At 51.5% G+C, this 25430-nt stretch overlaps 3 protein-coding genes and 2 non-coding genes across 12 annotated transcripts in view; 2 read left to right on the top strand and 3 right to left on the bottom strand.

Annotated features, from left to right (window-relative positions):
- The first annotated feature begins 6128 nt into the window (after positions 1–6128).
- Positions 6129–6211, top strand: TRNAL-CAG (transfer RNA leucine (anticodon CAG)). The gene has a single exon. It is a non-coding gene; the product is annotated as a tRNA-Leu (tRNA).
- A 145-nt stretch (positions 6212–6356) lies between these two features.
- Positions 6357–6439, bottom strand: TRNAL-CAG (transfer RNA leucine (anticodon CAG)). The gene has a single exon. It is a non-coding gene; the product is annotated as a tRNA-Leu (tRNA).
- Positions 6440–6503: 64 nt separating this feature from the next.
- PLLP (plasmolipin) lies at positions 6504–11200 on the top strand. 3 transcript variants are annotated; one of them, XM_056360359.1, is made up of 4 exons: positions 6504–6618; positions 9744–9917; positions 10357–10476; positions 10557–11200. In XM_056360359.1, the coding sequence occupies exons 1-4, from the start codon at positions 6529–6531 to the stop codon at positions 10665–10667; spliced, it is 495 nt and encodes a 164-aa protein (XP_056216334.1). In that variant the 5' UTR covers positions 6504–6528; the 3' UTR covers positions 10668–11200. The 3 variants fall into 3 exon arrangements, 2 of the variants coding, with proteins under 2 accessions (XP_056216334.1, XP_056216333.1); XM_056360358.1 differs by lacking the exon at positions 6504–6618 and adding an exon at positions 7295–7466; XR_008825610.1 differs by lacking the exon at positions 6504–6618 and adding an exon at positions 9002–9578 and having other exon boundaries at positions 9744–10180; positions 10357–11200.
- A 1129-nt stretch (positions 11201–12329) lies between these two features.
- Positions 12330–21919, bottom strand: ARL2BP (ADP ribosylation factor like GTPase 2 binding protein). 5 transcript variants are annotated; one of them, XM_056360348.1, is made up of 8 exons: positions 21863–21919; positions 20887–21000; positions 18590–18651; positions 17851–18030; positions 16806–16912; positions 16043–16128; positions 14721–14817; positions 12330–13599 (listed from the first exon to the last, which is right to left on the bottom strand). In XM_056360348.1, the coding sequence occupies exons 2-8, from the start codon at positions 20919–20921 to the stop codon at positions 13537–13539; spliced, it is 630 nt and encodes a 209-aa protein (XP_056216323.1). In that variant the 5' UTR covers positions 20922–21000; positions 21863–21919; the 3' UTR covers positions 12330–13536. The 5 variants fall into 5 exon arrangements, with proteins under 5 accessions (XP_056216323.1, XP_056216324.1, XP_056216325.1 ...); XM_056360349.1 differs by having other exon boundaries at positions 21813–21883; XM_056360350.1 differs by lacking the exon at positions 21863–21919 and adding an exon at positions 21735–21835.
- Positions 21920–22176: 257 nt separating this feature from the next.
- The window catches only part of RSPRY1 (ring finger and SPRY domain containing 1), a 39136-nt gene continuing 35882 nt past the window's right edge, over positions 22177–25430 (bottom strand). For both annotated transcript variants that reach the window (XM_056360283.1, XM_056360282.1), the window contains one exon: positions 22177–24951. In XM_056360283.1, the coding sequence (XP_056216258.1) occupies positions 24855–24951 (97 nt within the window). In that variant the 3' untranslated portion in view covers positions 22177–24854. The remainder of the gene's footprint in view (positions 24952–25430) is intronic.

Below are 25430 nucleotides of genomic sequence, written 5' to 3'. Positions count from 1 at the left end.
TCAAGATCTGATCCGTTTATTGTACAAACCAGGTAGACTTTTATAAGGCATTCTATAAGCGTGCAATAATGTGGTTGGCTATTTTACAAGCGTATAATAATATGATTGGTTAACAATTGTTTACTGGGAAGATTTCTGTTTCTGCTTTCTCTGGCACGTAGGCTCCTTTCTGCGGTTTCCCAGCTCCTCTTATCACGTCCCGTTGGCCTTGCTTTTGAGCAAACATCTGCAATTTGCTCCTTTTTCTTCATCCCACTGTTCTGGCCGTAACCTCGTCTTATTTCTTCAGTATTTTTCCACTTGCTTCAGAGTTCAGTATAATCATTCAATACAGCAAGAGCCCCAACACCACCCCCCACCCCCACCCGCTGCTGCAGCGCTCTCACGCTCAGCGGGACAGGACCCCCACTGCTCTCCAGGCATGTGCCTGCCACCAGGTCAGCGAGCCAGGATGGGGGGACTGGCGGCGCATGGAATGCAGGTGAGGCCAGCGTGTGCAGCCGGTCCTCAGTGTGTGGAACCCCATTCCCAATGTGTGGAACCCGATTCCCAGACTTCAACCTGGAGAAACCCCCAGGGCTTTTCCAATGGTGTGGCACTGCCTACGACCCAGAGCGGTCCAAAGCCCAGCCAACAACCTCTCCTGGCCAAGGCAACCACTGTCTGGAGACAGTTCCTTAGAGCCACAGCTGGCTTTTCATTTTGGAGATGCCCTCAGTCCATGCTTGTTGTGGGGCTCTTGAGCCATTACTGTAGTAAGGGAGAGAATTAAATGATAGGGGATCCAGAAAATCTGTTTGGCACTGCATGGCTTTGAGTTTTCTCACATTGAAGAGAAAGGCAGGAAATGAGGAGCAGATGCCTGGGGCTGTCTGCAGCCAGCATCTCTACAGGGGATGGAACAACTCCAATTTGGGAAGCATCGACCAGTGCAGGGCGTGCATCTTTAGGGACCGCTTTACTCAGAAAACCTTTTCAAAAGTAGCAGAGAACATCACACAGGCTTTCACTTCTCTGAACACAAGGGCTTCCTCCTTCCTTGGGAACAAGGACAAATTTGAGCTCCAGCACACAGTGCAAAATGCTGATGCACTGTATTTTTCTAATGAGGCAACCCACAGCTACCGGTCAGCATCCCAAGCCATCCCGGCTGTGGGACGTGGCTCTTTCCCCCGGCAGCATCACACCTGAGCTGCAGGAGCTGGTGCCTCTCCTCGGCCACTGGAGCAGCCAGAACTGAGGACAACGCATCCCACCCATGGAGGCTGCCAAGGACTGCAACGGCTGCTGCAATAAACAAGGCATAAGTTGGCTGAAAATATTGTGTGCAGAGAAACAAACAGAGAGCTGTTTAGTCCGCAGCACAGTTAAGCTCTTCCTAAACAGAGAAGAGCCACTTGCCCCCTGCAGAGCAACGCAGCACCAGGCACAAGCTCTTCCCTAGGACAGGGGACAGGGAAGGCTCTTCTGGGGACATGTGCCAGGATGGCGCAGATGAAAGCAGGGCAGTGTTCCAGGTAAGGGGAAGGAGGATGCGGGAATGGGCTTGCCTGAACACATCAGTCCCCTGGGTCCTGCTAAGTCCCTGCGAAGCTGTAGAGACATCCTGATGTTGCAATGCTCCTGCAGAGCTGCAGGCCTCGAAGACAACATTTCCACAGAGCTGGCACGATGAAGGAGCCAGATAACCCCTGAAAGGGAGGCCTCTCAGCGCTGCACTGCGGGGAGGAGAGGGGAGAACAGCAGAGGGCCGGCCAGGATGGGCATGAGAGAAGCCCCTCTGTGCCGCAGGAGACCAGAGCTGCCGCTGGAGCTGCTGCCGGGCTGTCTCCTGGCATTGGAACAGCCGTGCCTCACTCCAGGGTGGTACAGGGAGGGTCTCCCCTCCTGTGCATCCTGGAAAAGGGTCCCACCAGGGCCACCATGGGAACAGGCAGAAGGTGAGGAGCAGCAAAGTGCCACAGCTCTGCCACTTGACCTCTGCCAGAGCCCAGGTCTAGGCTAGCGCCTGCTGCCCTGGCTGTGGGAGAGTACGGTAAGGCATGTGCCCCTTTGCAGCAGCCCCAGTTACTGCCCCCAGCCCTCCCTCCTGGGGCAGCAGGAGTGGCAAGAGCCTGTGCCAGTGACCCCCTGCTCCGCTCTGGAGTGGTCCTTCTGCCGGCAGGAACGGCCGGGTCCCAGCCCCAGCACTTTGCTCAGGGGCACAGGGAGCTCCCACCCGCCGCAGACTCAGCCCTGCGGCCCCATCCACCAGCACAGTCATTGCCTCTCCACGCCCCACGTCCTGCTTCTCCATCCAACGGGTCTGCACATGAGTGCTGCCACTCTCCAGGAGAGGAGCTTACCAGAAGCAGCTCTGTTCATTGCCTTCCTGGAAAGGCTCACCTCTTCCCATCTCCTCAGGGCAGGAGGAGGCTGTGTGCCTTCCAACAGCAGCTGCGGGACCAAGTTTGACCTGAGCTTATCATTAAGCCCTGATGCTGGGTGAAGAAGAGATGCAGAAAAACTGTCTCTGGCAGTGCCGCTGGGGCTGACCCCCTCAGCATCTCCATCAGAGCCAGTGGCACTTGTGGGCCAGCCCCAAAGGGCAGGACAAGCTGCCACGTGCAGCACTGTGACCCACTAGACAGGGCTGTGCTGGGGCCGCTGGCACCTCCTGGTCTGAGCTGAGCCCTCCTGTCCCGCAAGCTTTCAGATCCCATCCAATCTCCTATAGAAACGGGCATCGCAGCCCTCCAGACCGGAGCTGCCAACCCCCTCACTCAGGCAGCTCTCCCTGCTGAGCCCAGCCGGGGGCACGCACCCAGCATCCCACCCGTGCCCAGGGATGCAGCGGCAAACAGCCCCGGGAGCCCGCAGGGCTTCCCGCGCGCCTCCACACAAACTGGCACAACAGACACACAGGCTGGGCAGGGAAACCAAGCCAGACACATGGCTCTCTGCCCAGGCCCTTAACCGTTTTCAAGCCTTGCCGGCTCAGCTGAGAGACAGGGAGTCACCAGAGCCCTTCCCTCTCCTACCCCAGCTTTTCTGCACCCCACGGTGTAAGAACAGGGCACCTCCTTCTCCTCTGCTTCTGCCCAGAGCATCCACGCTCCTGCCGGCTTTCAGCTGCAGCCCAAAGCGAACTGCTCCCTCCCCAGCGCGTTCAGATGGCCGGGGTCCGCTCTGCCCCAGGGCAGCACACTTCTGCCTTACCCAAACTTTCTTTCTGGGACGGTGACAATGTCACACTTGCCCCGCTGCCTGCTGCCAGAGCTGCTTGGGCTCCCAGCCAGCTGCAGTGGGTGTGCGGGGTGGGTTTGGGATCAATGCAGCCTCCTGTCTCCTAGAAGAGCCCCAGGCTGCAGATGCTGGCCATCAGCCACTTGGTGTTGGCTGGGTACAGTTAAGAAAGGTTGCTGGGGGTGGGGGTGAGGGACTTTCTTGCCTTGGGCCACAATTTCTCATGTTAGCTGGAGGCGGCAGCTGGGGAGAACTGAAGAAAGCAGGGATGCAGCGTGTGGGGGATTCAAAATGCTATTTGGGGAACAAATCCCACCCCGTCACCCCCCCCACCTCCGGTGACAGAGCTGATCTCAAACCAGGGCTTGTGACCGAAGGCAGCCCTGCTCACACACGCCCGTGTGCCGAAACAAAACAAACCATCTGCTGCGAGAGCCGACATGCCCCTGCACCTTCTCGCGGAGCTGGACCACAGCCCGGAGACCTCCCTGCCGGCATCCTCCGCATCCAGGCTCAGCCCACCCCTCCAGAGAGCCGCAGGCTCCCCTGCTCAGGCCAGTGGGGCAAAATTTAGGCAACAGCCCGACTGGAGGCAGCAAGACCCCCCTGAGGACCCCAAAGTTGTGACAGGAGGGACGGGGGAGCACCAGCAGGCGCTAGAGCCGAGGCTCTCTCCGGGAGGGGAGCAAGGCGGCGGCGCAGCCGTCCCCGGGAGCCCCCGGCCGTGCCGACAGGCATCCGCCGGGAGGAAAGACCCCCGCCGGGCGAGACCGAGCAGCTTCCCCCGGGCGCACCGGATGGCTGGGAAATCCTCCCCCGTGCCCCAGATCCTGACCCGCGGCCGGGGCCTGGGGATGATGGGGCCGGGGGAAGGAACACGCGTCCGTTCCTGCTCCTGAGAGGGTCCCGCTCCCCCATCCCCAGGGCAGGGTCCTGCGGGGCTTCCGGAGCTGGCGGGCCCTGCCCCGTGCCGCGGCGGGCGATGCCATCGTGCGGCCGTTACCGCGTCCTCGGCGATAGCATCAGCGCCAAAAATTACTGCTTCCGTCCTGGAGTTAATTACAGTTAATTAGTAACACCCTCCCACCCCCCCCGCCCCCACCCCACCCCCCCGCCCCGCTAAAGTGTTTGTATGCCACAGGGAGACCCCCTAGCTGGGTGCCGGTTACTCGGGGCTGCTCTGGGGGGTCCAGAGCTCCCAAACACGGAGCTGCGTGTGGATCCCGATCCCGGACACCTCCGGAGCCCGGGCTTCTCCCGAGGACCGGATAAGGACTTCCCAGGCCCCGGCTCCTCGGATCCCACACGGGAGCTGGACCCACGCTGCGAGGGGCTGTGGGGAGGAGATGATTTCAGCGCTGCTGCATCATTTCCTTCTCACCGAGGTGCAGCACGTGGGCACAGATAAACATCCCTGCTCCAAGGCTGGCGGGACTTTCCCTGCGGGACAATGGGTTGACCAAAACGTTCAAAAAATAGCTTTCCCTGCCGCCTGTGGCTTTTTCCCTTTCTGGCCTCCGTTCACTTCCCCCGGCTGGCTGCCCTCCTAGCCCAGACAGCTCCTGCAGGCGGCTGGAGCAGGAGCAGTCACGCCGCGCCGGGGCAGGCAGGGCCGGCACAGACCTCTCCCCAAATTGCAGCTGAAGTATTCCAGGAAAAGCTGGTTTGGGAGGAGGGTTAAGAGAGGCCGCTGGGAATCATGTGTCCAGCCATCAAGCCGGACCCAGGGTGACCCTGCGGGGCTTGCTGTTGGCTCCGGGTGGGATGCACAGCCAGGACCCCCACTGCCCTCCCGGCCTGGGGTTACCAAAAATTGTAACCAGGAAAATTCTCCAAACTGAGTATTACTTTAGAAATCCGACGGTGCTTTACCAAAGTGCATGAGGGATTTTTTTCCTCCTAATGAACGCACCGAGCTGCCTGAGGGTGCACGTTACATACAGCAGAGCACTTGCACCTTCACAGTACATGGCACACTCACGGTACATGGCACATTCACGGTATGTGGCACGCTCACGGTACGTGGCACGTTCACGGTATGTGGCACGCTCACTGTTACTCATGCACACCGCTGGATACAGGTTTCTCACCCCCCCGCGAAGCAGCACACACCCTCAGTGAGCATCACTGCTGTTCCCACCTGGCTCCCCACGCTCCCAGGTGGGGTTTGTCCTCCCTCGGGGTTCTGTGTGAGCTGAGGGGGGTGCATCGCCCACTGTCACCGTTGCCTTTGTCCTACTTTCAGCTCATTTTCCATGGGTTGTGGCACCTTAGCGGTGCTGCACCTGGGAGGACCCTGGGAGGGTCCCCCCGCACCATGCAGGATGTGGTGCGCTTCCCCCCGCCGCGGGCCGACTCCCTCGGCCCCAAGGCCTTTCGCTCGGTGGCTTGGGAGGGGGAATCAGCTCGGCCGGAGCTTTGTGCACAGAAATATTTAACACACAGTTAAATGCTAAACCCACGTGCGGTAATGCGGGATTTTGGGCAACAGCAGCTGCGGGCGGCCCCGCCTGGGGGGGTCCCCGGCAGCCTCCGCCCCCCGCAGTGCCTGGTGCCCGCTTCCCGTGGGATGCCCAAGCGCTGAGCTCTGCCCGAAGCCGCCCTCTGTCCCAGGCGCGCAGGGGCACCGCGGGGACACCGCCGGCTGTTCCCGGCCCCCGTTTTGCTCCTTGAGCAGCAGGCGCCACGGGGCGGCGAGGGCGCCCTCCCCACGCAGCCGCTGCGCTCCTGTCCCGGGCACGGCCGTGGGCGGCCTGTCCCCAGGCGGGGCGGCTCGGCCGGGGCAGGGGCGGCGCGGTGCCGCCGTGGGGGGCGTCTGCCCGCGGGAACCCGCAGGTGGGGGAACATAGGCCGCGGCGGCCGGCACGGCTGTAGCAGAGGGCGCGGAAAGTGGGTGCCAGCATGTCAGGATGGCCGAGCGGTCTAAGGCGCTGCGTTCAGGTCGCAGTCTCCCCTGGAGGCGTGGGTTCGAATCCCACTTCTGACAATAGGCGATTCTTTTGCGATGTGGCGTTTGCAACGTTAATTAAAGCTAAGGAGTTAGTTAGTTTTAATTGTGGCCCTTTTGTGGTTTTTTGTTTGTGTTTTTTAATCGGTACCAGCCCCCTGCAGACAAAGAGCTGCAAAAAGGCTGTCAGAAGTGGGATTCGAACCCACGCCTCCAGGGGAGACTGCGACCTGAACGCAGCGCCTTAGACCGCTCGGCCATCCTGACTGTCTGCGGCCAGCGCCCCCCGCTGCCGCCTTCTGCTTCTCCCGCGGGGCCGTTTCGCTGGTCCCGGAGCCGCTACAGGGTAGGGGGAGATGCCCGAGGGCGGTGGGGGGCCACGGGCCGGTCAGCATCGCCCCCGCCGCGGGAGGGTAGCGAAGCCCCCCGGGACCATCCCCAGGCAGGTGAAGGTCGCTGAGAGCCGCCAGCTCCGTCCCGGGGGGGGACCGGCCCCACAAACCTCGTGCGAGGGGACTGCGGCGGCGGGCACCTCCTGCTGTGCCCCGCGGCCCGCGCTGGGTCCGAGCTCCATCAGCATCTTCACTGACGATGTGGGGGCGGGGCGGGGGACACCACGCTGGGAGAGGTGGCTGGGGTACCGGGGGTCCCGCCGCCACCCCGAGGGACCTGCCGGGCTGGGAGAGGGGCCGGTGGGAGCCTGCCGGAGCCGAGGGCGGTGGGACCCTGGCCCAGGTTGCCCGAGCGGTGGGCGATGCTCCGTCCCTGCGCACGTCCAAGGCCAGGCTGGGCCCGAGCGGCCTGATCCGGCGGGAGATGTCCCTGGTGGTGGCGGGGGGGCTGCTCTGGGTGACCCGTGAAGGTCCCTTCCCAGCCCGACACACCCTGTGATCCCAGGGCTCAACGGGGAGACGCGCACGGCCCCGCCCCCGCGGAGGGACCACCCGGCACCGGGGCAGCGAGCTGGGGGGGGGGCTGCCCGGGGAGGGGGGGCTGCCCGGTGTGGGGGGGCTGCCCGGGGAGGGGGGGCTGCCCGGGGAGGGGGGGCTGCCCGGTGGGGGGGGGGCTGCCCGGGGAGGGGGGGCTGCCCGGGGGGGGGGGCTGCCCCGCCAGCACAGGGGCCGCAGCTCGGCGCGGGGCAGGCTCGGCCCGGCCCCTCGGGCTGGGGCGGCCCCGCGAGGGGGCCCGGGCGCGCGGCATGGCGCGAGGCCGGAGCGGCTCCCCGGGCCCCGCCGCCGCCCTGGACGGCGCCCTCCTGCTCTCGCCGCTCGGGGGGCTGATGGGCGCCCAGGCCGTGAGTACCGGGGGGCACGGGGGGCTTGGCCGGGTCCCAGCGCATCGCACACGCGTATTGCTTTGCTGTGTTGCTCTGGCTGGGGGCAGTTGGGTCTCCTTTGGCTGCCATCCCCTACCCCAGCCTCGCTCTCTGACCCTAATTAATCTCTGACCCCGAGTAGCTCAGGCCTCCCCCTCTCCTTCCCTCCCTAAAGCCAAAGGAAAATGCGGATTCCCGTCCTCATTCCCTTTGCCGCTTGAAGGCGGCTCCAATTTGGGCACCCCCGCAGGGCACAAGCCCGGGGGCCCGCGGGCTGCACGAAGCCCGGTGACCCCAGCTGAGCGGTGATGGGCTTGCTGCCAGGGCGCCCGTGGGGCTTTGGCTGTCCCTGGGCTCCCAGCCCTCCAGGTTGTCCACCCGCAGCCAGGCCTTGGCAGCCACTCTTGGGCGAGCCCAAGGGTCCTGGCACCAGTGACCCCAGCAGCAGCATCACCTGCTCCTGCTTCAGCACCCGAGCCAACTGCAACGATAGCCACTGCTGCTGCTGCTCCTGCTGGCACCTCACGCGCACCAGGTGCACGTCTGGGGGGGAGGGCGTTCAGTTGCACATGGGGCCACGTGTGACCCACCCTGCCGCTGGCCCACAGTGCTGCCCCACTGCAGTGGGGAGCCGGTTTGCACCCCTCTCTCCCCAGGGCAGCCTCGTGGGGGGCAGCAGCCGCAGGGAGACAGCTGGCCCAGACCTGGCTCCCTGCTCCAGGCTTTGAGCCCTGGGCACGGCTGAGCTGGCTGTGGCGGGCGACCAAGCACTCCGGAATGGGTCTGGGAAGGATGCTGCCTGGGGGTGTCTCGCAGGAGCATCAGGAAAGAGAGATGGAACCAAGATCAGCAGAAGGGACCCTTCAACCCCACCCTAGTCCCACCTCTCCAGCCCATTGCTCGGGCTGTACTGCTAAATACGCCGCGCAGCTCCCATCCACTGAGACCCACAGCTCCAGAACCGCGCTCCTAAGGGCTCCTCCTTCCCCCACAGCTGGAGCAGGGCGGCGAGCACACGCTGCCTCCACTCCAGGAGCACACTGGGCTTCTTCCTGTATGTGCTTCTCCCCAACACATATTTTGCGATCACGAGTGTTAGAAAAGAATGTGACAGACAAGGAGGCATTGTTGGGACAGCAAGCACCAGGGCATTGCACCCTGACAGGACAAAGGCTGTTGTGTTTCTTCCATGAAAATAAATGATGAGGGCTTACACAGGGGCAGAGCAGCTTTCCAAAGAGCCCTTCTCCTTTGAGCCCTTATCCTTTGCTTGGTTCCATCATGGATTCAGGGCTTTCTAAATAAAAAATACCCACAATCTTGCTCCTTCAGGGAGCTGCCCAGGGAGGCCACAGGATCAGCTTCCTGTCCCCCTTGCTGTGGGCAAAGCAGGGCAGTATCTCCTCCACAGCCCAAAGATCTGGAGTGGATGCAGCACAGGCAGGGGAAAGAAAAAAAAAATAAATGAAATGCTGCCTGGGCTGGGCTGTTCCATCCCTACCTGCCAGGGATCCAAGGGCAGAGACACCTCTCCCTACTGCCACCTCTGCGCCAGGGGCTGCAGTGGGGGAGAAAAAGGCTCTGCCCTGGCTCTGCTTCCTTCTCCTGGAGCAGGTCCAAAACCAGACTCACCTGCCTGATTTTTTTGTGGACCACTTTGCAGGCACCTGATGCTGCAATTGCTATGCAGTTAAACCTGCTTAACAGTGCAAGGTGAGCTCTGGAAGCGCTATATATGGGAGGTACAAACCAGACCAGACCTAACCAAACAGTGCAGAGAAGCTTGCTTTTTTTTTTTTTTTCTTTTTTTTTTTTTAATGGTGCTGCACCTGGGGGTGGTCAAGGCTGACCCAGGGCCCCAACAGCCCCCCCACGTCCACCTCTCACCCAGCTCTAACACTGAGCCAGCACCTGCAGAGACAGGCCCTGGGGGCTTCTTGGCTGAGGAGGAACCTTTGGTGGCGAGGACGCCCCGGTTTCACCCGTCCTGCCTTGCGACCCAGACCATTCCCTGATTCTGTGACATCCCTGTACCGGCTCCTGGGCGGCGGTACTGGGGATGAGCTCATCCCCAAGCAAGGAGCATCTCAGGTGGGCTTGCTGCCCTGAGCTATCTCAGTCCAGTCCTGCAGCTCTGGGGGGGTCCCTGCTTTGCTGGAGCCAGGGGCCCCAACGGCTGCAGATGCTGGTGTGGGTGATGCTCTGCTTTCCGCCTGCAGGAACCACCACCTGACACTTCCCCCTTTCACCCCACAGGTGCTTGGCTTGCTGGTGTGGGCTCTCATCACCAACACAACGTATTACCTCCACGCGGCATATGGCTGGGTGATGTTTGTGTCCATCTTCTTCTGGATAGTAACAGTCCTTTTCTTCGTGACTTACCTCCTGCAGCTTCAGCTGAAGTTCTACGTGATCCCCTGGCCCCTTGTGGTGCATAGCCGAGAGGGAGCGAGGGGGGAGCCCAAGTGGGAAACATCCTGGGGAGGTGCGCCAAGAGGACCAGGGCTTCAGGCTCTTCTGGGCTGATGGAACAAAGTCCCCTGCACTTTGCACGATGACATTGTTTTATTCTGCCCCTCCATTGCTTAGAAAATGTTCAAAACAGGGAGCCCTGTATCAATCCAGAAAGTTACAGCCACTGCATCACTGCTGCGGTCGTGGTGTCAACCAGAAACCTCTCAGCACAGCCTGAGGTGCATTTAATGTGATGTTAACCTGAAGTTTGTTCCCAGCGCGGAGGGCTGGACTCTTCCTCAGGTGTTTCTGGGGAAGGAGGAGGAATGTGAAACCAAGCCTTTTGCTCATCCCTCATCCCAAGTGCGCGCAAGCCTGAGCCCAGACCTCACAACCGCCTCTTTGCCTTCCCCAGCTGATGATCTTCAACGCCACGGCAACTGTCCTGTACACCACTGCCTTCGTAACATGCGCAGCCGCTGTCCAGCCTACGTCCTGGTGGCAGTGGGATTACAACCGGAGAGCTGCAGCGTCCGTAAGTAGTGAGAGAGCAGGTGAGGGCCATGGGGCTGGGGTGGCCACCACACTCACGTGTGGGCTGTGCTCGTCTTCCAGTTCTTTGCCTGCCTCCTGATGATCGCCTATGGGGCGAGCACCTTCAGCTTCCGTGCCTGGAAAGGGCTGGGCAGCCACGCGGCCACCAGCCAGGTGACTGATCACGCATAAGGAGCAGGCAGCAAAGCCCAGCCACAGGCCACCTGGGTCAGCTCGTGCCGGGCTCGGTGGCTCGAGGCCTCACGTGCCACCAGGTCTCATGTTCTTGGAGCAGCCTGTGCTGGCAGTGACGGTCGGTACCAGGTCGCACCAACAATGCTTTGGGGTCTCTGATGATGCTTCCAGCCAACGCGCCCACAGCACAAACCCACCGGTGCCAACACCGACAGCCTCACCGGGAGGACACAGACTGGCTGGAGGCTGAAGCTCCTGCTCATCCTTGGGGCTCATCCAGATCCTCACTGGCGCAGCTCCACTCAGGGGGCTCAGCCAATTCAGCATGTTCCAATACTAAAATTCACTAAACCAAGCCCAGCATCCTGTCTCTGGTCATTCACAGCTACAGTGTAAGTAATTGCAATTAATGTGATACGTGAACGGTGGCAGAGCTAGAAGATGAAGGCTAAGCAAAGGAAGAGGTCTAAACTGTTCTTGTATTGATTTCTAACAATTTTATGCTTTAAATAAAAATCTTCCTAAATCCAGCTCTGGAGTCTGTCAAGAAAAAGTAGTTTGTCTTGCAAGAAGGTGGCACGTGCGGTGCGGCGTGGAGCGGGCAGCAGAGGCGTCACTGGCAGAGGCGACTGCCCCTTCCCGCTGCATATGGGCATGGCCACCCAGCCCCAGGCAGGACGGCAAGTCCCCAGGGGCCACCCGGCTTTGCTGTGTGTACACACACATGCACACACGCATAGACCACGCATCCAGGACCACAAGAACGTGACAGAGGTGCCAAGGCTTTGGTGCGCTCCCTCTTTGAGGCTTGGTGCCATACACACCACAGAGTTCATAGCAGCCCCTATAATTAACCAATGAGTCAATTTTGCCCATTAGCTACAAGTGGTCTTCAAAAATTAAAACTAAGCCTGCAGATGCTTTGGGAACATGCACAGGACCGGTGCCTTGGGAGAACGCAGAACCACGCTGCTCCCTGCCACCACAGTCGACAAACTCACCTTTCCCTGGGGACACGGCTGGTGTCTGCCAGAACTAACGTGCTGCCCAGCAGACACCGCCACTTTTCCCTTCACATCCTCCTTCTACAAGCTAATAAAACCAGATGAAATGACTTCAATTTATTTCTGGATCTTGCTACACAGGAAAGCTGGCGTACAGCAAGTGACAGTGCCAAAATTGCTGTGCGGTCTGCGTGGGGAAGGTTCCAACAGCTTCCCACAGAGGCAACTGCACTAAGGGATGCTGTGAATTGGAAAGCGACTGGCCAAACTGACCGATCTGCCTGCCGCTGGTGTTCAGTGGGCTAAATGCAAGCCAGTTTCCACAATGATGAACATACCCATATATAAATCAGTAGCAGTACAAAGGCAGCCTCTTCATGCATTGTTATGACGTTAAAACTCTGAAAATGTGCAGCCAGACTTAGACACAGCTCATTATATTAAAAAAATCAATCTCTTTAAAAAGCCCCTCTGCCTGACTGAAAATGCATCAAGCCAGGGGCGAGTGACAGGAGTGCCAGAGGGACAAGTGACTCTGGGGCCAGCAGCCCACAGAAAACGCAGACAGAAGAGAGCGGCGCAGAGGCAGAAAGGTGTAACGGAAAACACTGAGACACAATTCCCCATCAAATAAGAATTCATCCCCAGCCACACCTTGTAGCCTCTGAAATGACAAGAGACCTTGCTTAAAATACAACAGGACTCCCTTCAGAATATAACTGCCTGAGGTATTCACTTACACTACCATTAAAGCAATTAATTGAAACAACTGTAATAAAAAAAAGAATGAAAACTTTTCTCAGTAAAAAAAATGATGAGTATTTTTAGTTTTAGCTGCAAGTAATTATATTAGCTCAACAATTAACAATTAAAATATGTCAACAGGATTCTTTTAAAATTCAATAAAATCTGTTCCCAACATTAAAAAGTCAACATTATATAAAGAGGTAAGGAGTTAACCGAAGAACCCCAGGCCATAATTTTACTGTCTAGGCTAGTGTTGCTAACAGCTTAATAGCAAAACCGTGCCTTTTCATCAGCATGCTATTTAGTGACACAGTGGTAAACACGTCTGTGCCCAACCTACCATCAGGCTTGCATTACTAGAACTAAAGCAGCTGTGCCACTACTGAAAAGGAAGTAACAACTTCAATACATTGGTCGGATTTTGGTTTATCGTGGTTATTTTCCACAATGTAGAATAGCTGGGGCCTGAACAAGTGAATCAGAGAACTCTGCACATTAGGGATAAGACTTCAAAAGCCAGAAAGCAGACAGATTTACACACTGACATACCAGCTGTCAGAGCTGAGAGCCAGTCTTATGCTAGAACATCTATTAAGAATATTAAAACATGTTCTTCCATTCGAAACCCATAGCACTTAAGATCATACCAAAGTATTTTTAAAAAAAAACCCAAACCAACAAACATATGAGGGACTCTGAGGTTATATATTCACACCTGTCCTTCCAAGAGCTGGAGGGACATACTCTTCTTACACTGTCTTTTTGATTCTGAGAAGTTCTCCATTTTGGGGAGATGGTGAAGATGCCAACCCCAATAACAGGCACACAGACCTATCTGTTGTCCTCTCAGTATGCCGAGCTTCTCAGCATGCGCAACAGTTAGGCTGGTGTACAAATACTGTGTTTACTAAAAACAATTACAATACTAATGAGAATTCACAAACAGATGTTTCTAGCATCAGGCCTGTGAAGGTATAGTCTTGAGGGTGAAGGAGTTTTCATCATGTAAAAGTGCCGGCTTCTTATGACCTTTAGTGTTTTAGTGTCCAAACGAAAGCAGCAGCACTCATCTGCAGAAGGGAAGTAATGCATAAACTGCTCTAGGAGATTATTGATTACTTGTTTAATGAAGTCACCACTAGTCCACTGCTTAAATCCAGGCTTTGACCTTCCTTTTCCTATAAACACAGAAGAAAAAGAAATCTGTGACTCAGTGCTGCTTTGGAATTAGCAGTTCAAAAAACAAAATGGGCAATACATACTCGGTTTGTTGCATCAAATCAATATAAAATTACATGTTACCTGAGCATCTGTGACTGAATGTGAACCCAAACTTCAAGAAGAGATTGTGCAGGGATCCCTGCAGTAAGGCCACTGTCGCCTCTGCCAGCTGTACGTCCAGGTCAGAGCAGAGTCTGGTTACACCTGGTCAAGGACGCCCAGCCAGCAGGCTTGCCTAGCGCTCAAGGAACTAGTGACAACCAGCTCTGTGGTTTGCTCCTCAGGAGACCCCAAAGGTGCAAACCCCAATTGAAACGATTCCTGCTGCTAAGACACGGACTGTCTCTTTGTCCTCAACCTGCCCCCAATTTCACAAAACTTAAAGGGGTGGGGGGAGGTGGCAGAGGGCATAACTCTTGACAACAACTTTGACTCTTTTTCTACTTTGTCAAATATGACTGGACAGACACTGGAGAGCATTTATGCGTTTCTCCCTAGGAAAAAGCTCATCCAAAAACCTTAATACTTTTGTTTGTTTATCCAGTTTGGACAGAGAGGAGGAGAAACACAAATGAAAAGCTAATTTTGGACTGACTGGGGGAAAAAACCCACACCCAATGACCAAAAAAAATGGTCAGTGTTGGAAGGGACCTCTGGAGGTCATCTGGTCCAAATCCTGGGCTCAAGCAGGGCCACTCAGGACTGTGTTCATACAGCTTGTGAATATCTCCAAGGATGGAGACTCCACAACCTCCCTGGGCAACCTATGCCAGTGCTCAGTCACCCTCACAGTGGAAAAAGCGTTCACTTGGAAAGCAACATTCAAAGACGCAGAAAGCATGTGTTTCTGAAGAACTGCTCCACATGCCAGCTTCATTCATGTTTTCTAGAAATTATTAAATGTGGCTTTTGAGTTTAAATAGCCAGTCAGTCAAGTTATTTTTCTTCTGATCCTAGTACAGCCTTTGAATAAATGCTGCTACCTATTGCAGTAACACTACCTTTGGTACTCTCAGGCAGAGCTACAGAAAAACAAGAGCCATTATGCCAATGAAAATACACAACGTGACATACTTACAGCTTTGTAATCCAAGAACATTTCTTTGAAAGCCGGAAAGTCAGTAAATGTGAGAAGCATATCGAATAGTTCACTTGCCATTTCATCTTTGTGCTGTCTATAGAGAGAAGAAGTTGGGGAATTAAAAAATTCTGTGGGAAATAAAGTTGTTATTTTAGAATGACAGGAGGTCAAAAAGGATACTGGCACGAGTAGAACAATATCAAAATTTAAACAAGAATGTTATTACAGGTCTATCATAAAGCAAAACTTGAGCCAAATTTTGCCTTGCAGTATTGCCAATCCAAGTGCATTAATATATATTGTATTTGTCTAAATCCAAGAGGTAAGAGTATCACATCAGTCCTTGGAAACGAGACAAAGAAACTGACCTTTAAGTCAACAGAAGTAACACCCAACTAGCATTTATCTCCTTATTTGAGCACTGAAACAGGCAGACAGTCCCTTGAAGGTGAGAAAGGCTGGGGAGAGGCACAGAGTGCTCATACACATCCCTTGAGAATGAGGCATTGCACTGATGATTCTTGGTAGAGGACTTTTGATGAAAACATTTTGGAAGAAAGACTCTTGTGCTCCCGTATCAGCATATTTTAACAAGACTTTCCTAACAGTCAAGGCCTGGGGCTTTTTTTGCCTTTTAAAATTCTAAATTATTTAATTCTTATCAAAAAGAGCTTTACCTTAAACAGTCTACCTTCTAAGTGTACTGTGTGCATTCATAGTGACTTCCCAATGTCTTATTTAAAAAAAAAAATTAAAAATGAAATTTTTATTCAGTTCCCAACTACATTTGATTTTCTTATTCAAGAGGAAAACCAGTGATCTTTCAGAAGTGATCTCTTAATGAAGTTGGTTAAGCTAAAGTGATCAAATACAAAAGATTAAGACAAACCAAACTCTTCTCTGAATGCTTTGTACAAAAATTGCATTAAAGGCATTTCATCACATGACTCTGGATAAGACTACCAGGCTATTTAAGTGTCCAACATGGAGCCTGAAGGAGATAAATGAGACCTAACCTTTTACAGGTCTGGCTTTGAAATGCCAATGATCATGAACACCTCCACTGTTCTCATTCTCATTTCTCTTCCTACCCCTTAAAACCCAATATATTTCAGCATGACAGTTCAGAAATTTAGAGTATGAGGACATACTGAAGTCAAGAAAAGTGGTCAGTCATTGCCTGCATGAACACTTCTTTTTTTAACTAAAGAGGAACCTCCTTCTAAAGGAAGAAGTGTCAAACCTAAGCTTTAGTCTAGATAAAAATAATTGAAAGGCACATAAGCCGCCCCCCAATCAAAAGCAAAGCAGAGACTTACTGCAATGACATTGTGAAAGCAGTCATATCAAAACCAGGAATCAAATCAAGCAGCTTTTCTTCCATGTATTTCTTTACTATAGAGATCTGAAAAAAACCAAACAAACCACCTCTATAACTTCGTAACAAATTTCTGGAGCAGATTTCAAAACAGCACATCTTACTTACACTGACACCTTATTGACACTTTGTATTATCCTCACTGGGCGAATAACTGCACATTCCTTAGCTGGGCATTGCTAATTCAATTACACCACCGCTGAGGCACAGAGCTGAACATTTCTGCTGGGAATACTGGTGAGAACTAACACTATTTGTATCTAATAAATTATTTTAAACTCATTTAATGTTATTGACTAGTAGGCCAGCAGAGTTTCATAATTATGCTTTGCACGAAGAATGTAATTGGAGTGTCCAATACAGAAAATAAAACAACTAGAGAAGAAAACTTTGTTATGCCCAAATGTTAAATGTATTATGACAGTGATTGGCTAGATTTCTATTCAAGAGAGTTACACAGCTTCCAAAACATCTATAGACATTTCCAGGTGAAACAAAGAGAAAGGAACCTAATGCTCCAGAAAGCATTTTTCTTGCTCACAGCACATTCACGACTGTGCTTCAGAAAGAGCCAGCAGGCAATACAGCAGGCAGTATGTTGGCTCTGCTCCAGTTAAACCGCACGTAAAGGGGGCAATATGGGACCTGACACCAGCCTTAATAAAAAAAACAATACGTATGAAAAATAGGAAAAAGTATCTCACATATTCATTAAAAATAAAAGTATAGATGAGCTTGTATTCTTCCGAGTCATCAAACTCCCGGTAGTGCTTCTCCATAAACGTCCTCTGTGTTAACTGGAAATCATCATCTGGGCCACAACACAAACGCACCATACAGTTAGGAGTTTAGTCATTCTCTTCGTAACACAACCCCCCCATTCTCCAGCGCTCTGCTTGCCTGTTGTAATCACAGAGCCCCGTACACGTGCAGAGTCACTCACACCACCACCGCAGCTGCTGCTGCGCCGCTATTTCTGACCCATCTGCGAGAAGACAGAGGCTGCTGCTACCGGAGGGCAGAGTGACTCCAGTTAAGGAAGCCGAATCAACAGGGCAGCAGCGCATCAGCCTGCATTTTGACCGCAACTGTGTATTCAGAATGAAATGGGACGAATGTGTCCACCTAGCAAGGTCTACAGTTACTTGTTAAGTTTCGTTTACACTCAGTATTAGCAACGAAGTCCTCCTCCTTTATGTTTACTTAATAAGGTTATTTATCCTGAACCCCTTTTTGCTCAGCCTCCCAAGTCAGCAAAGCAACTGTATTTTCTTACCAAGTGAACACCTCTTCCCTACAAGAATTCAAAATATTTTTTTCCTTTATTTAAAAAATATCAGTGAAATTCTTCAGCAATTGAAAATTAATCTGGGCATTTTTTTTCCAGTTGTGGAAGGAAATGAGTAAAAATGAACACGATAAAAATTACCACTGAATTCAACACGAAAGGTAGAAAGTTTACTTACACACAGTATTAAAATACACCCACCTCAGCTTTCTAAATCCAAACGCGTTCAAAATTAGTTTTGTTAGAATTTCTCCAGATTCAACTACATTACCAGGCAACTGAGGCTGCAGAATCTACATCTCTCTGGGAAGGATGTAGTAAAAAAGATTATATGCTGTTCTTATGAAGCACCCGATGCCCGAGTAGCATGAATTCTGTCTTGGTATCTTGTAAACTACTTCTTGCACACACTGACTTCTCAGATAAAATTATGATCCAGAGAATTTAGCATCTTTTATTACCTAAGCTCATACAATGAGATTGGTGCCATTCAATGTTCCTGCTATGAACAGGTCCTGCCACATTACTGTTGTACGCAAACGTGTGAGTTACACACGCAACAAAATCAGCTCTGGACAGTCTCAAAAAGTGAAAAGTGGCAAGACATGACGACACCCATCTCCAGTTACACAATGTTGCTGCTGAAACAGAGGAAATACTCCACGTTACGAAGAGACAGGACAAGGAGCAGCACGCTTAAAACTGCGGCACAGGCACTTAATATTACAGATTACAAAAGGCTCCTGCACTAGCAACAGGCAGCAAAATTGCCTGGACAAACCATGGCAGCTTCTAAGAATGTCCCGACAAGCACGTTAGCCAAGGTTCGGGAAGAGCTGGGGAAGGGAAGCCTACCTCTCACAGTCTCTTCCATCCCCTTTACAACAGGGTAGAAAAATCCCTGAAAATTTTGATTTCTACGTGAGATTTACAAGTATCTTTACTCAAGCAGCAGTGTATTGCAGTGGTGCAGAGAATAATTTTCAAGACTCCTAAGCACACTGTTGTGCAAATAGCACACAAAAGACCTTTGTGTATATTTTTACTGGGCTGCCAGGTTAGGGGTCATGGGAACAAAGGAAGAAAAGCTTCCCTGAAGCAGGCAGGGGTTATTTTAGCTCTGTATGTCTGCTAGCAGAAGAGCAATTTGCAACGTATTTAGCACCAATCTTGTTGTCTACAACTACTTGTAGATCTTACCTATTATGATAGCCTCCAGATACCCAACAACTGTATCAAACTCTGCATCAGAAGGGGAGGATCTGAAAGCAAAGAAAGACCATACTGTACAAATACATGTTTCAACCACAGCAGAAATAAAAGTTAAAATTAAGAAGTGTTAACAAAAGCCTAAGCACAAATAATCCCAGTAATTACAAGATAGCCAAGTAATTTCCTAGTTTCAACCTACGAAATAATTAATGACGCTGGTGAGGAAACAACTTAATGGGGATGCTCATCAGGCCTCTACTGTATTTCCCCCCAGGAAAGTGCCTGATTTAAAAAATAAATAAATAAATGTTGGTTTACTGGCATTACTTTCAAGGTAATTCTACTCCTGGTGCAGAAGGATGTAAAGAATGTTAATTAGAACAGCAAATTAAGCCTTTTCCAACCCACAAATCCCAGCTGCAGCCACAAGCTTTCCTCCTGCTCTCTTCCCTGCGTAGCTCTACATGGTGATCAAGAACTCTAAACACTCTACAGAGATTATTTTGGAATACTTAGTTTTGTGAAACCACTTAAACTCAGTGTATACACAAGTATTGTATAACCAAATAAATTTAAATATTGTTCTTTTTTCTTATGCAGGAAAAATCCCTACGTGCTACAAATAAATGGCATCACCTCCTAAGGTCATTCTCTCACAAGCAAATAGTAAACACTTATGGATCTGAAGTGATCCAGGGAAGAAATCTTTGGTACCAACGTTTTAGGACTTTGGATCCCTCTGCTAAATCTATTATTGTGCAGCTTGTTTAGACACAGTAAATAATCCACAGGATCTCCTCAGCATTCACAGATCATTTTTAGGGGGGATGAACTCCTCCTATATTCTCCAGGAGATGAAAGATTGGCTTTTCTCACACATGAGGGCAACCAGTCTCACAGAACATTTGTTTTTAACAAAAAAAAAATTAGCTTTGATCAGCGAAAGCACTATTTAAATAAAATTAAATGCCTCTTTCTTTCAAATTTCTCTTTAGTGAAGAAAGCAAAACACTCTTTCAGACTAAGTTTTGAAAACTCATTGAAGTTATTTTGCTATTGAATAATACTCCTGTGAAATTAATCCAGCAACAGTTCAACTATAATGAGCCACAGGGCTCATTCTGTCCAGGAAAAATGAAAAGATATTTGACTTAAAAAGGCATCTGATCACAAAGCAATGTCCTAGCAACATTTCTGATCTGTTAAACCTTGGGAGAAGAGCAAAGCCAAGGCCAGGAACTGGGAAAGTGTGCTCTTCCACCAGCAGGCATGGCACAACACCTCCAGGAGAGATGCTGGCACAGCACAGTTGAAGCATTACATACCCTAAGCATCACACTTAGGACTTCAGGCAACAGGGCTCATCACTTCCCATTTACACATAAGGACTGGAGACTTTGCCACGGATAATTTCCACTCTTTTCTCCCCCCTCCAAATAACTGCTACCAGTTTTATAGCTTATTCTAACAGCAACAGAGAAGTTAAAGTATTAATTTAAACCCTGGTTTAAGCCTGTAAGGTAAATAATGGAATTTTAACTGTTTCAAAATAAGAGCAATTCCATCTCTCTATGCAACACCTGCATCCGCATACCTGAAGAAACACATCCTCACCAGTCTCGTGGTTTAAGCTTCTGTCACCTCATCATGTCTACTCTGGGCCAGCACAACCTGTGCTGCTGAAGCAGCCCCAGCACATGGCCATCTACGATAAGTCTGTAGACTGAAAGAACTAGATCTGTGAACTAGTGACAGAAGCACCAGCACACATCCCCTTCTGCCACAAGCTTTAGGAGAAGAGTACGGCAGACAAACACGGGGTGACGCAGCATCTTAGCATCTACCAGTGTAAAATTTAGTCGAGGCCACCTATAAAAGGTCTCGCATGTCTAGAAGGAGCACATTCAAACACACAGGAATAGTCACTTATTAGAATCTGCAATATAAGGCAACACATGCTCTTGAAAAGGAAAAATTTTGAATTTACAATTAACAGGGGAAAAAAAAAAGAAAGACTTTTTCAGCCTTATAGTACTTATTTTGATCACTCAGCCAGGGCTATCTGGTGCCACACTCACTGAAGTTACATTTAGCTTGGCTTCACCTGAACTCTGAACTGATGTCATTCCTTCCTGGAACTTTGCATTCTGCACCCCTGTTCACCTAAGAAGCAGAATCTGCTAATCAGTGAGGTATAAATTCATTTGTGTAATTATATTCCTATCAAGATATTTTAACTAGTGATTAGCTTATTGAAAATCTGACACAGAAGGTAGCATATTCACATGGCCACGAAGTTTTCTTCATCAGAAGTCTCCATTGTTACTGCATAACCAGGCTGGAGAAGAAACAATCTGCTATACTGCTGCTGTTTGTGGTTATTTCTTCTTGACAAAGTGCTAAGGAATAACACATGATTCAGCATTAATACAAATTCAGTTGTTAAATTACCACACACTCCTCAAACAGCGAAATCAGGAATTAATCTTTAATGTTTAGGCATAGGAATTTCAAAGTCATGTTCTTCCAAAGTTATTGCTGCTTCTTTTCTGAAATACCAGGAATTCCCTCTGCCTACTCAAAGAACAGGCTCAACCCCGCCCCGCACCTGCGGTTAGTGTCTGTAAAGGGGGTCTCAGGTGACCTTTACATCTGTTCTACTGAAGCATCTATGACTATTACAAAGACACATGATAAAGAAGCCAGACAAGATGAAGACGCCGCCTCGGCCCTGCGTGTTGCAGAGAGCCTGCAAGCCGGGCTCTGCCCAGCGACACCCCGCGCCGGGCCAGGGGCTCTGCCCTGCGCTGGCCCGCGCCCGCCAGGCCCTGGCCGCAGGCAGCTGCTGACCCTGACACGGGACAGGGCACCCAGCACCCAGGGCCGCGGCAGACGGGCCAGCCGACTGCTGGGGGCGTGCTGGGGACACCCTGCCCCCGCCACCCTAGCGGACTTATTCCCGACGCCGGCCCTCAGGGCAGCCCGCCGACGGGGCAGCCGGCTCCATGGCATCACCCCCAACGCGGGAGGAGGGACGGGTGCGACCCACCGCCGCCTCCTCTCAGCCTGGCCCCGGGGAGCGCGCAGGCCCTGGCCCGCCCCGCATCCCCCTTCGCAAAGGGCCCCAGCGCACCACGCCGTCGGCGGCCCTCCCCAGAAGGGGCCGGGCGGCCCGGCCCCGTCAGCGCTTCCCCCCGAGGAAGGCGAGCACCTAACGCGCCCCCAGACCGCAGAGACCCCGGCCCCGATCCTGCTCCGCACCAACGGCCAGCGGCCCGCCCGTCTCCCAGAAAACGGTTACTTCCGCCCGCCCGCAGCCAACCGGAGAGCGGAGCCGGCCGCGGAGGGCCCGCCCACGTGCCGAAGGCCCAATGGGAAACGAAACCTCCGCCGCGGCGCTCCCCCGCGGGCCCTCCCCTCAGGAACGCGCCCGGAGCACAGCAGCGCGCGCCGGGCGGCCTTGCGGGGGGGGGGGGGGCGGGGGGGTGGTAGGGGCACCCCCGGCCCCCCGCCCTGCGCGACCCCCGGCACCAGAGCGGCTCTCGCCAGAAGCAACAGAACTAACAGACAACAAACAGCCTTCGAGACGCTTTTATTGTTGAACGGGTGCTACAGTTGCTGTCCCCTTGCGAGGGCCTGCGGGGCCAGCGCCCCCCCGCAGTCCCGGCGCCGCTGGAGGGGTGCAGCAACCCGGGGGGCCGCTGCCCCAGCCGCGGAGGATCGAGCTTTACACAGCTGTCCCCGCCGCCGATCCCAGCAGAAAGCCAGTCGAACCGCACAGTCTTTCCCTTTGTGAAATGAACAGGACCGTTCTCTGCAGCGCAGCTCCCTCCTCCGGCACCATTGGCTCCCTCTGCCCAGCACCAGCTGCACGGAAGACGGTCTGGGGCAAAATTTTCCAAAGCATGCACCTCTTTTCCACAAAGAACGCAGGCACTTAGTCCCGTGTCCACAAAGGCAGTGAGGCTCTTCGGTCACCTCCATCTCCAGGGGACACCAGACACCTAGGAGCCGTTGTGGACCTGGGCCTTAAGAGCTTAGTCTCATAGAGCAGGTGATACAGATCAGGAGTCCTAGGCACTTCTGAAAATTTTACCTCAGTTAATCCTGGCCAGGGAAACCAAAGCCCTGAAAGTTTCTAGAATCTATTAAGGCAGAGTTCAAAATGGTTCTGTCCTACCTCTTCCCTAAAGTATGGTTTGTATCTTTGTACCTTAGGGATAAACGCCTATCATTGCATTTGGAAGCATTTAAAACTTCATTTCAAGTGATTCTGAAATTCTAATATCCTTGTGGCAGTGATGATGTTCACAGGTTTGCTCATTCAGCACCGAGCAGGAAGGGACTCAGCCCCAACTGGCAACGTGGCTTACAGCAAAACATCATGAAGTACAATCAGTGAGGAAATGGGGTCCCTGTGGCACAGATTTGCCAGTCTGACTTGAATCAAAACAGGCATCCAAGGTGGAAGAGAATTCACATTTTTGCAAAAAGACTAACCAGTACTGTTTTATGGATTCAGTCCATATTTGGAAAAAAAAGTCAATAAGAAAATGATGGATAGAACTTTCCTAATTCATGCATTATACCCTAGAGGTACAATGGAGACACTTTTTCTTTTTTTTTTTTTTTTTTCCCCCTCTTTCCTTTTTTTTCTTTTTTTTTTTTTTTTAAATCTCTGGATGAATCAGCACCCTTGAGTTAGCAAAGGCAGAAGGTGAAAGTAGTTGCTAGAGAGCTTGATTCTGGGACCTGTGTGCAGAGCTCTCGGCTCCTATTTAGGTCAGCAGGAAGCAGAAGTGCTCAGCAGGAAGAAGCAGCCTCAGCTCTGCTTTGTTAATATGTGATAGTACAATAAAGATAATTAACGATTTTAAAAATAACACTTATCACAGCACAAGAATTCACTACAACAGCCTCTGCTACAGAATCACTGCCAAGAAGTGGGATGGTTTTGGTGCGAATTGTGTGTGAATTAGTGAAGTTCTACTATGTAGCCAGATAATTTAAAAAACCCAACCTGTACAAGTCTTGAAAGAGACAGTCATATCCTCAGTTGGTGCAAAATAAGTGTAACTCCAACAATTTTTGTGCTATTTCACTGACACCAGCTGTGAACCCTGATTCCTTGTAGAAACCTAGTAAAACAGTCAAAAGCTGCCTGCTGAAATGGATCCTTGACATACAAACATCACAAACATGTAATTAAAGTGAAGCAGAGATTCCCACTGTATGATCCCTACCAAAAATATGAAGTGTGGCCCCAAACCTGCTCACAGCAGGACTGACATGTGTCAAGCAAGGTGCATTTTTAATGAGTTACAGAATAAGACAGAATTTGCTATTCAAATAACTTTTTTAAATAAACTGGCCCCAAATTCTCCTCCAGTCTTTTAAGATAGCTCAATATTTCCAAAGTGAATATAACTTTCAAAAACAACACTGATTAAAAAAGATGTTCGATGATACCTTAAAAAAATACCCAGAATATCAAATTAATTCCAGTCCAGCATTATAATTAGTTAAGAATACCTCCTGAAAATTATATCCTCACAAAAAAAATGTGGGTACTGAAGTTAAAAGCATCAGAAACATGTACTTGAAAATACTACCGATCTTTTAACGTTTAAAAACAAATCAGAACATTCTTTGGAATCACCAAGTTACTAAAACATGTGTTTCTCTATAGTCTCCACACTGTCTTTTCAAATCAGTCTGTGTACAGATTAAGTCCTTGAGCAGTTTAATACCCACTGTCGAAAAATACAGTCTCTGACCAGCAGGAGGCTACATTAAACAGGAAAACATTGGCATTCTCTTTTTAGTACTGACTTCTGCCAAAAATAGAGAGACTTTTGAGCACAAGAGAGAACGGCCCTGTTTTAGGAGATGTTTCTTTTCTCTTCTAAAATGCATTGTACGTGTACTTCCAGTGCAAATTTTTTCAGCACTTGCGACAGGCGAAAAGGAAAGGGGGAAGAAGAGAGACACTCTCCTATGGTCTTGCCTGGAGGAACCAATAGCCATAGCACACTGACCTACCAGCTCTCCTCACTGTTGAAGGCAGTTCCCATTGCTGGCAACTTGAAATAGCTTATTAAAGATTTCATTTTTAAGATAAACAGGTTACAGTTTAGCATGAAATCTGGCCATGGCTATGGTTCTATGTGCGTAAAGATTGGTTAGATTCTTTCCCCTTTCGGTATTGGTTGGAGTTCATTAATAACAAGTCCGTGGTATTTCTCCACGCGTGTCATGAAATGTGAGAGATCTGTCTGACTCGGGTTTGTATTTCCTGTCGACACAAAGGGCAGGTCTCCAGCTGCAAGGCACACTCCATGCACAGGTCACTGAAGGAGGAAAAAAAAAAAAAAAAAAATCAGTTAAAGCCTGCATTTACAGTATGAAAAAACCCAACACCAAGCCCAGAAGCACTAAGCAGTGTAGTTAGCCTGCTAGAAGCACAGTCAAGGTAAGTCCTTCAGTGTGGAGATTAGAAATTACAAGTCAGGTGTTGTGGATCCACAGGCTTTGAGAGGAACTCCAGCTGCTCAGGGTCTCTAAACCTGAAACTGCTTGTGCAGTTGGCCAGGATTAACTTGTGATGCTTCTGTTCATCTTAACACTTGCTCCGGTCTGGAGAACAGCAGTCCTAGCACCCTGCGTGAAGCTGACTCCACTTCTTGTTGACACACACCGGGCACATTTCTTTTTAATTTTCCACCATCTAGACCCATGGGAAGACTGCTTCCAGGAGTGCTCTAAAATCACTACGGATCTGGACTTAACTGGATTAATTTCCTGGAATGCTGCTTAAAGACAGGAAAGT

Source organism: Falco biarmicus, chromosome 15 (assembly GCF_023638135.1).
Source record: "Falco biarmicus isolate bFalBia1 chromosome 15, bFalBia1.pri, whole genome shotgun sequence".
NCBI classification, from domain to species: Eukaryota; Metazoa; Chordata; class Aves; order Falconiformes; family Falconidae; genus Falco; species Falco biarmicus.
This window is presented reverse-complemented; position numbering and strand designations above follow the sequence as displayed.

Excerpts from the sequence above, each read along its gene's own strand:
- PLLP (XM_056360358.1), top strand. The coding sequence starts at position 7,371 with ATGGCGCGAGGCCGGAGCGGCTCCCCGGGCCCCGCCGCCGCCCTGGAC. Across the intron at positions 7,467-9,743 it reads GGCTGATGGGCGCCCAGGCC|GTGCTTGGCTTGCTGGTGTG; the intron begins GTGAGTACCGGG and ends TTCACCCCACAG. Across the intron at positions 10,477-10,556 it reads ACCGGAGAGCTGCAGCGTCC|TTCTTTGCCTGCCTCCTGAT; the intron begins GTAAGTAGTGAG and ends CTCGTCTTCCAG.
- ARL2BP (XM_056360347.1), bottom strand. The coding sequence starts at position 21,026 with ATGCTGAATCATGTGTTATTCCTTAGCACTTTGTCAAGAAGAAATAAC. Across the intron at positions 18,031-18,589 it reads TCTGGAGGCTATCATAATAG|CAGCAACATTGTGTAACTGG; the intron begins GTAAGATCTACA and ends CCTCTGTTTCAG. Across the intron at positions 16,129-16,805 it reads CTTTTATTTTTAATGAATAT|ATCTCTATAGTAAAGAAATA; the intron begins GTGAGATACTTT and ends GGTTTTTTTCAG.